This window comes from Rhincodon typus, chromosome 8 (genome assembly GCF_021869965.1).
Source record: "Rhincodon typus isolate 14 chromosome 8, sRhiTyp1.1, whole genome shotgun sequence".
Lineage (NCBI taxonomy): Eukaryota > Metazoa > Chordata > Chondrichthyes > Orectolobiformes > Rhincodontidae > Rhincodon > Rhincodon typus.
Genome location: NC_063339.1, coordinates 2,280,505 through 2,290,438, shown reverse-complemented (window position 1 = coordinate 2,290,438; position 9,934 = coordinate 2,280,505). Strand labels below are relative to the sequence as shown.

Sequence of the window (9,934 nt, the reverse complement as noted above, 5' to 3'; positions counted from 1 at the left end):
GACAATGAGCTGGTCAATCTTGGTGGTGTTGAGGGTGATCTCGTGCTGAAAGGCCTGTGGGTCGTCACAAAGAAAAACACCAGTTGCTGATGGCTGGAGTGACCAATCATCTTCAGAGATAGTAGGAACTGCCGATGCTGGAGTCTGTGATAACACAGTGTGGAACTGGAGGAACACAGCAGGCCAGGCAGCATCAGAGGAGCAGGAAAGGACTAAGGGCCCCGACCCAAAACGTCAGCTTTCTTGCTGTGTTCCTCCAGCTCCATACTGTGTTCTCTCTGACCAATCGTAGTGCAGTTTTACTGGATTGCTCTGTAGTTTTACAGCCATTCCCTGTCCCCTTGGCTGCTTTCCCAAGGGCCACTTGCCTTGCCTTTCTAAGGCATTCCCCCACCCCACCCCCAGGTGTGAGGGGTGGAGGAGTGGGGGTTTGAGGGGACATGTTCTCTCGTCACTGCTCAGTAGAGAAAGCCCAGCTGCATTTGTGAAGTGGGGGTCAGACCTTACAATCCTGATGGAGTGTTTTTGAACAGGGAGCTGAAGAAGTGCACAGGGGAATGTCACTGGCTACTTTCTTTCTAAACAGTGGGTTCCTGGAAATGGTGCAGAATTGCGGTCAGGTACACAGATCTGTCAAATATTAGAAACAGCAACCTAACAGGCAACTGAAAAATTAATCTTTACACTGGAATCTAAGGGGGTTGCTGCACGTGGACAGTACGTGATTAGATTGTACACAGACTCACTGGGAACAGGTCTGTGTACTGCACCTCAGGAAGATTATAACGGCCTTCGAGTGAGCACGGCGTAGATTGACCACAATGATACCTGGACTCGAGGGGTTAGGTTATACGGAGGGATTCCAAAGGTTAAGGGGCAATTTGATCCAAATTTAGAAGATTTTAAAGAAATAGTGACAGAGCAGGGAAAATAGAGAAAGCCTACTCCCGGTCGAGGATCTGGGGCAGGAGTCTAAAAGATTAGTGATGATCCTTTCAGGAGTGAATTTAGGAAACGTTTCACGGTTCACGGAGTTAGATCACAGATCAAGCAGATCTCTCTGAATGGCAGTGCAGGCTCTAGGGGCTGAATGGCCTCCTCCTGTATTATCTTCCTGGCACAGGCATAATGGGACTGGGTGAGGTCCTCTGGGAACCCTGCGATAGATGAAGAAAGGCCAAATGGACTAAAAAGGTCAGCAGTTTTTGGAGAGAAAGGGTAAAGCCTCATCTTAGACCCACAAGCTTACACAGCAATACAGCGCAAACAAGGCCATTCAGCCCAACAAAGATAAGGCTGCCTTTATGGTCTACCTGAGCATATTCCCATCTATTCCCTTTACACTCAAACGTTGGTCTCATTTCCTCTTAATTATACATGCAGTCCCTGGGTTATGAATGGGTTCCCTCATTGTTGATTTATAGGCCAGTTGGAATGTAGTACAGTACAACATAAAATAGCCATAAGTATGAGCAAATGAACACATCTGATGTATAAAATTAATATTAATGCACCTCTGTTTGGGGTCTCACTCATAAGGATGGGCATTTATCAGACAGACATTCCTACCACCTGTATTTGTTTTATTTGTGTCAACCTCTCCCTATGAGTGTGACCACTCTCTGGGATGGGAAGGTTCTCCCGAATTCCCGATTAGGGAATTTCTTGCTGGCTATCTAATATTGACAGTCTCCAGTTCTGCCCCTTCACCACAAGAGGAAACATTGTCTCCGTATTGACCCTGTCTGGACCTTTCAGGATTTTAAAGACCTCTACTGGCTCACCCTTTAGTCTTCTTCTTTCAAGAAAATAGAAACCCAGCCTGTCAGTCCTTTCCTGAAATAGAAACTCACACATTTCTCGAATCGTCCTGCGATATCTGCTCTGCACTTTCTGCAGCGCCTTTATGTACTTTTCCTGGTATGACAAGCAGAACTGAACTTGAAATGTAGTTTTAACCAAGAGTCGAATTGGGTCAGCATAATTTTGTTTGTGTATTCATTAAGATTTGAAAATCGAAAAGAAGTGTCCATTTAGCGCTCCACTTCACTCAAAAATCCCAGTGTACGTCTCAAACATTGAATCACATTAAAATCCAGTGGCATTATTACCCAAGTAAACGTATTCGTTTTCACACGGCATGCTCCCACAAACAGATCACCCACAAGATCAATATTCAATTTTGAAGGGAGATTGGTTGATTGGCCCAGGACATTGAGAGAAATTCCCCTGCTCTTCCAACAACATCACTGTTGCGGTTTTCACACCCACTCAACAGGGAAGATGGGGCGTTGGGTTTTAGCAAATCAGACAGCGTGGCACTGTCCCATGGCACCGCAGTGGGAATGCCAGCCTGGATGATGGGTTCAAGCCTCCAGGGGTAGACAAAATCCTTCCGACACAGGCAAGGGAGTGAACTCCACTCAACACCCCCGCTAGAAACTGTGCCTTGCAGGAAGGACATGGGCAGGAGGATAGTGGGCTGTACAGGGCGTGAACGCTGCCCCAAATCGAGCTATACTCACATTCAGTTGCCGTACTTTGTCATCAATGTCACTCTCAGAGAAATGCTCGACGTTGGTCAGCTGCAGGTCCATTTCAGTGAGCCACACCAGGATACATTCCCGACAACTCTCAAACTCTTCCCTCTGATTGATGAAGTGCTGTGGAAATAGCAATGGAGTGAGGGGGCAGCAATTAGTTCAGGATTCTCGGGCCCCAGGACAAGGCCTTGAATATTTTTGATGGGGGCTGAAGTCCCACCAGCTCTTCCTACCCCATCACCACCAGTGAGGAAGGAGGCCATTCAGCCCGAGTCTGCTAAACAGCATCCCACCCATACCCAGCCCCCTATCCTACTCTAACGCTGTAACCCTGCATTTCCCATGTCTAATCCACCTAACTTACACAGCCCTGAACACTACGGGCAATTTCCTATGGCCAATCCACCCTAGCCTGCACATCTTTGGACCGTGGGAGGAAACCAGAGCACCCGGACGAAACCCACACAGACACGGGGAGAATGTCTGTGCAGAGTCTGCACAGTTGCCTGAGGCTGAAATCGAACCTGGGTCCCTGGCACTGTTAGGCTGCAGTGCTAACCACTGAGCCACCGTGCTGCCCCAGAGACTGAGGGTCATCTCCATAGCACTGACTTCGGCTGTAGGCCAATCTTCAGCAGGATGCTGTGTCCAAGCAGACAGCTGGAAAATGGCCCACATGGTGCCCTCACACTACCCAGACTGGCCCTTGTGAGCTGGGGAATCACAAAAAGTGGGAATAAGGCTCTGTGTGCAACAATTCATTAGAGAGAAGAAGGTTAAGAGGTGACTTAATAGAAACATACAAGATGATCACAGGATTAGATAGGGTGGACAGTGAAAGCCTTTTTCCTCGGATGGTGATGGCTAGCACGAGGGGACATAGCTTTAAATTGAGGGGTGATAGATATAGGACAGATGTCAGAGGTAGGTTCTTTACTCAGAGAGTAGTAAGGGCGTGGAACGCCCTGCCTGCAAATGTATTAGACTCGCCCACTTTAAGGGCATTTAAATGGTCATCGGATAAACATATGGATGATAATGGAATAGTTTAGGTTAGATGGGCTTCAGATTGGTTTCACAGGTCGGCGCAACATCAAGGGCCGAAGGGCCTGTACTGCGCTGTAATGATCTATGTTCTACGTTCTAATTTAAAAGCAAATTACTGAACTACTTTAGTAACGGCAAAATACTGCAGATGCTGTAAATCTGAAACAAACACGGAGAATGCTGGGAGAAACTCAGCAGGTCTGGCAACCTCTGTGGAGAGAGAACAGCCGTTAACATTTCGGGCCTGGTTTGATTCTTCTTCAGAACTGAAAGGTGTTGGAAGATAGGCCCCTCTGTGGTAAACAATTCCACAGATTCACTCCCCTCTGAGAGAAGAAATTCCTCCTCATCGCTGTCTGAAATGTGTGACGCCCTTATTCTGAGATTATAGCCCCCGGGCCTCGACTCTCCCACCAAGGGGAAACAACCTCCCCACATCCCCCCTGTCAAGTCCCCTAAAAATCCTTTCTTATAACTTTGGCAGGAGCAAGAAGGTGAAGAGGAAAAGAAAGGATGATCAATAATGCAGAAAGAAAAACACATAGAAGCAAACAACATGTAAATAAATGTGTGAAAGGGATATAGTCGGTCCTTTCACAAAATTACTGAACTGCATCACATCAAACAGCAGAGAAATGACTGCATCCCACTGTATCTGACAACCAAGTTTACATTTGACTGTGGTTTTAAATGTAAATTCCTAAATGTCACAGAATCGCAGAGATGTACAGCACGGAAGCAGACCCATCGGTCAAACTTGTCCATGCCGATCAGATATCCTAAACTAAACTAGTCCCATTTGCCAGCATTTGGCCCATATCCCTCTAAACCCTTCCTATTCATGTACCCAGCCAGATGCCTTTTAAATGCTGTAATTGTAGCAGCCTCCCCTACTTCCTCTGTCAGCTCATTCCATAAACACATCATCTTCTGCGTGAAAAAGTTGCCCCTTAGGTCCCTTTTCAATCTTTCCACTCTCACGTTAAACCTGTGACCCTCTAATTTTGGACTCCCCCACCCTAGGCCAAAGACCTTGCCTGTTTACCCTATCCATGCCCCTCATGATTTTATAAACTTCTAAGGTCACCCCTCAGCCTTCGATGCTCCAGGGAAAATAGCCCCAGCCTTTCAGCCTCTCCCTATAGTTCAAACCCTCTGACCCTAGCAACATCCTCATAAATCTTATCTGAACCCTTTCTAGTTTCATAGCATAATTCCAATAGCAGGGAGACCAGAACTGAAAGCAGTATTCCAAAAGTGGCCTAACCAATGTCCTGTACAGTTGCAACATGACCTCCCAACTCCTATACTCAATACACTGACCAATAAAGGCAAGCGTACCAAATACCTTCTTCACTATCCTGTCTAACTGCGACTCCACTTTCAAGAAACTATGAACCTGCACTTCAAGGTCTCTTTGTTCAGCAACATTCCCCAGGACCTTACCATGAAGTGTATAAGTCCTGACCTGATGTGCCTGTGCTTGCTTCAGCTGAGCCAAGAACCTCTACAGTCAGGGTCCAGGCTCATAAGTTGTCAGATGGAGAATTTCGGGGATTAACAAAAACAGGAAAATGCTGCAGAACATTATTAATGAGCCTATTAGCCTCACACCCAGCAGTGTGATGGAATACTCCCCACTTGCCTGGATGGGTGCAGCCCCAACAACACTCAAGAAGTTTGACACCATCCAGGACAAAGCAGCCGCTTGATTGGCATCACATGCACAAGCATCCACTCCCTCCACCACCGACGCTCAGTAGCAGCAGTGTGTACCATCTACAAGATGCACTGCAGAAATTCACCAAAGATCCTCGGACAGCACCTTCCAAACCCACGGCCACTTCCATCTAGAAGGACAAGGGCAGCAGATACATGGGAACACTGCGCCCTGCAAGTTCCCCTCCAAGCCCCTCACCATCCTGACTTGAAAATATATCACTGTTCCTTCACTGTCGCTGGGTCAAAATCCTGGAAGTCCCTCCCTAAGGGCATTGTGGGTCAACCCACAGCAGGAGGGCTGCAGCGGTTCAAAAAGGCAGCTCACCACCACCTTCTCAAGGGGCAACTAGGGATGGGCAATAAATGCTGGGCCCAGCCAGAGATGCCCACATCCCACAAATGAAAAAAAAACCCAAGTTGTTCTGATATTTTGTGGAAGGAATTTGTTTTATGACTTGATTACTCATCCCCCAGGAAATTCATTGCTCTACTGGTAGGACAGGCTCAAAGGGCTGAGTGGCCTCTTCCTGTGCTGAGTTTAGAAGATTGAGGTGGGATCTTACAGAAACCTATACAGTTCTAACAGGATGTTATTGCAGGCAGAACTGCTGGTCTTACCAGGAATACCCACATCCCAGGATTGAGTAAAGGAAGGGGACCAACAGAGAGGACAGGGTCACTGCAGCCTTATCTGATCTCCGTTGAAGGGACGAATCTAGGTGCCAGTCTACGCTGAGTAGCAGTGTTCAGCCTCTGGGTTTGTAAGTGTGTGGATTAACACCACAGTACGGTACTGAGAGTGTGCTGCACTCTCACAGCAATTAGATACCTGTTTTTAGGTGAGATCTTAAACAGAAGTCGTGCTTTCCTTCTCATGGCACTATACAAACAAGAGCTCAGTGATTCTACCTGATGACCCTTTCAAACAGAGAGTGGTTCATGTGTGGAATGAGCTACCAGAGGAAGTGGTTGATGCAGGTACAGTTACAATGTCTAAAGGACATTTGGACAGGTACATGAATAGAAAAGATTTACAGGGCTATGGGCCAAATGCAGGCAAATGGGACTTGTTTAGTTTGGGAAACATGGTTGGCATGGATGAGTTGGGCCGAAGGGTCTGCTCCTGTGTTGTATGACTCTATGACTATGACAAAGTAAATGCAGGAAGGATGTTCCCAATAAGTAGGCCATTTAGGATCGGGATGAGGAGAAATGTCTTCGCCCAGACAGTGAGGAGCCTGTGGAATTGGTTGAGGCTGAAACATTGAATGTTTTCAAGAAGGAATTAGATATAGTTCTTAGGGATCAAAGGGCATAGGGAGGAGGTGGGAATAGGGAACATAGTTGGAGGATCAGATATGATCGTATTGAATGGTGGAGCAGGCTCAAAAGGACAGAAATGCCTTCTCTTACTCCTGTTTCCTATGTTTCCATGTAAGCTTCAACTCCAATGCTGCAAAGTGACTCCATCTCCTGTGCCCTGCCTGACCACACCCAGCTCTGGCTGCCAATACCTTGAGCCTGCGTAAGATGGCAGCGATGCGTTTCTGGAGGATGTCCCAGCGCTGGTTCCCCTCATGAACCATCTGCTTGAGCTGGCTGGAGGAATCGGTGCGGTTCTCTCTTGCTAACCGTCTGTACTGCTTATTAATCAGCTCCAACTGTGTCAGACTCTCGTGAATCTGTCTCTGGAAGGTCTGTTGTAATAGAACAAATCATAGAATCACACAGACTGGACGGAAATGTGTCATTCAACCCATTGTGCCTATACTGGCACTTCTTAAAAACAAAAATCATCCAAACTATCCCACTGTCACCCCCATAACCCTGATAATTCTTCACTTTAATTATATATCGAATAACCTTTCAACATTAGTAAGTGAATCTGCTTCCTCTATCCTTTCAGGCAGTGTGTTGTAGATCACTATAATTCATCACATCAATATTCATTTCAGCTTCACCTTTTACAGGAGATCTTAAATCTGTGGTCTCGGCTTTTAACCCGTGTGTCATTGGAAATGGTTCCTCCTTACCCTATCACAATGGTGAACGCCTCCATCAAATCTCATCCAAAACCCTCTCTGCTGGATGGAGAGCAATCCCAGATTCTCCAGTCTCCCTGTAACATCGTTCAGAGCCAGTACCATGAGTAAATCTGCCCGGCAACACCTCCAACAGCAAACAGCCAGCTCATGAGGAATCTGTCACCATCTCTCTCGCTCTTTCACATACAGGTTGAGATTACTGATTACACGAGGGCAAAGGTAGATGAGTAAGGGTGGGAATGTGGAGTAATCAGCCATCATTGTACTTTTCTAATTCGCTCGCAGGAAGAGGGGTCTCTGGCTGTGCCAGCATTTATTGCCCATCCCCAGTTTGCTGTGAGAAAGAACATTCGATTGAAGCATTCAAGAGGGCACTGGATGATTGTGTGGATGGTAATGGTGTGCAGGGATGCGGGGAATGGGCAGAGATTGGCACTGGGTAATGGAGCCCGTCTGGCGAAGATAGGCCGAATGGCCCCCTCCTGCACCACAATAATTCTGACTTTGAGAAGGTGGGGGTGAGCTGCCATCTTGAGCCGCTGTAGTCCTCCTGCTGTGGGTTGACCCACAATGTCCTTAGGGAGGAAATTCCAGGATTTTGACCCAGCGACAGTGAAGGAACGGCGATATATTTCCAAGTCAGGATAGTGAGTGACTTGGAGGGGAACTTGCAGGGGGTGGTGTCCCCATGTATCCGCTGCCCTTGTACTTCTCGATTGAAGTGGCCGTGGGTTTGGAAGGTGCAGTCTGAGGATCTTTGGTGAATTTCTGTAGTGCATCTTGTAGATGGTACACGCTGCTGCTACTGAGTGTCGGTGGTGGAGGGAGTGGATGTTTGTGGATGTAGTGCCAATCAAGCAGCTGCTTTGTCCTGGATGGTGTCAAGCTTCTTGAGTGTTGTTGGGGCTGCACCCATCCAAGCAAGTGGGGAGTATTCCCTCACACTCCTGACTTGTGCCTTGTAGATGGTGGACAGGCTTTGGGGAGTCAGGAGGTGAGATACTCGCCGCAGGATTCCCAGCTTCTGACCTGCTGTTGAAGCCACAATGTTTGGCTAATCCAGTTGAGTTTCTGGTCAATGGCAACCCACAGGATGTTGATCGAGGTGAGTGCGTTCTCTTTTTAGAGATGACCATTGCCTGGCACTTAACATAGAATGATACAGTACAGAGGAGACCCTTTGGCCCATCAAGTCTGAACCATCACTACTTTAAATCTACACTCGCCCCACTTTCCCGCACTAGGCCCATAGCCTTGAATGTTATGACATTTCACATGTTCATCCAAGTACTTTTTAAAGGTTGTGAGGTTTCCTGCCTGAATCACCCTCCCAGGCACTGCATTCAAGATTCCCATCACCCTCTGGTCAATAAAGGCTTTCCTCAAATACCCTGCAAACCTCCCACCTTTCGCCTTAATATGATGCCCCCTTGTTACTGACCCTTTAACTAAGGGAACAGCCCATGTTCTATCCACCTAGTTCATGCCCCTCATAATCTTGTACACCTACATCTGGTCACCCCTCAGCCCTCTCTGCTCTAAAGAAAACAACCCGAACTCACCCAGCCTGTCTTCATTACTAGACTGCTCCATCCCAGACAACCTCCCGGTGAACCACACACAGGGCAGCACTGCGAGCAAATCATTTAGAAAAACGGGACAAATGTGAGCAAACAGCAGAATCGCTTTCTACTGAAAACACAAAGGATAATAAAAACAGAGATTCCGTCCAATGCCCCCAGCAGCTCACGATGATTCAAAGCGCTTTGTTCCAAGCTCAGCGGGAAATTACCTCAAACTTCTTCAGCTCCTCCTTGGCGAGGGAGTATGGGACCTGTGAGGAGTTGGGATGAGCTGCAGTCCTCTCAGCACCTTTCAGCCAGTCATCAAAACGAGAATAGTCATCCAGAAACTTCTGCCAGAGTCTCCACGTTTCCTCGATCCTGTCGGGGAGAAATTGCCAATTACTGCACCATCACCGGCTCGGTTACCGCACGGTGCGCCCTATCACCGGCTCGGTTACCGCACGGTGCGCCCTATCACCGGCTCAGTTACCGCACGGTGCATCCTATCACTGGCTCGGTCACCGCACAGCAAGGACCATCACCGGCTCGGTTACCGCACGGTGCGCCCTATCACCGGCTTGGTTACCGCACGGCAAGGACCATCACCGGCTCAGTTACCGCACGGCAAGGACCATCACCGGCTCGGTTACCGCACGGCAAGGACCATCACCGGCTCGGTTACCGCACAGCAAGGACCATCACCGGCTCGGTTACCGCACAGCAAGGACCATCACCAGCTCAGTTACCGCATGGCACATCCTATCACTGGCTCGGTTACCACATGGCACATCCTATCACCGGCTCGGTCACCGCACGGCGCATCCTATCACCGGCTTGGTCACCGCACGGCAAGGACCATCACCAGCTCGGTTACTGCACGGCACATCCTATCACTGGCTCGGTTACTGCACGGCACATCCTATCACTGGCTCGGTTACCACACGGCTCATCCTATCACCAACTCGGTTACCACACGGTGCATCCTATCACCGGCTCGGTTACCGCACGGCGC

General features: G+C 48.3%; 1 protein-coding gene across 1 annotated transcript in view; it reads right to left on the bottom strand.

The window, feature by feature from the left end:
* Positions 1 to 9,934, bottom strand: part of LOC109924435 (nesprin-2-like) — a 69,112-nt gene that overhangs the window by 12,290 nt on the left and 46,888 nt on the right. Inside the window, exons 13-16 of the mRNA XM_048600008.1 lie at positions 9,150 to 9,300; positions 6,827 to 7,009; positions 2,526 to 2,663; positions 4 to 54 (exon numbers count right to left, since the gene is read on the bottom strand). Coding sequence (XP_048455965.1) covers positions 4 to 54; positions 2,526 to 2,663; positions 6,827 to 7,009; positions 9,150 to 9,300 — 523 coding nt within the window. The remainder of the gene's footprint in view (positions 1 to 3; positions 55 to 2,525; positions 2,664 to 6,826; positions 7,010 to 9,149; positions 9,301 to 9,934) is intronic.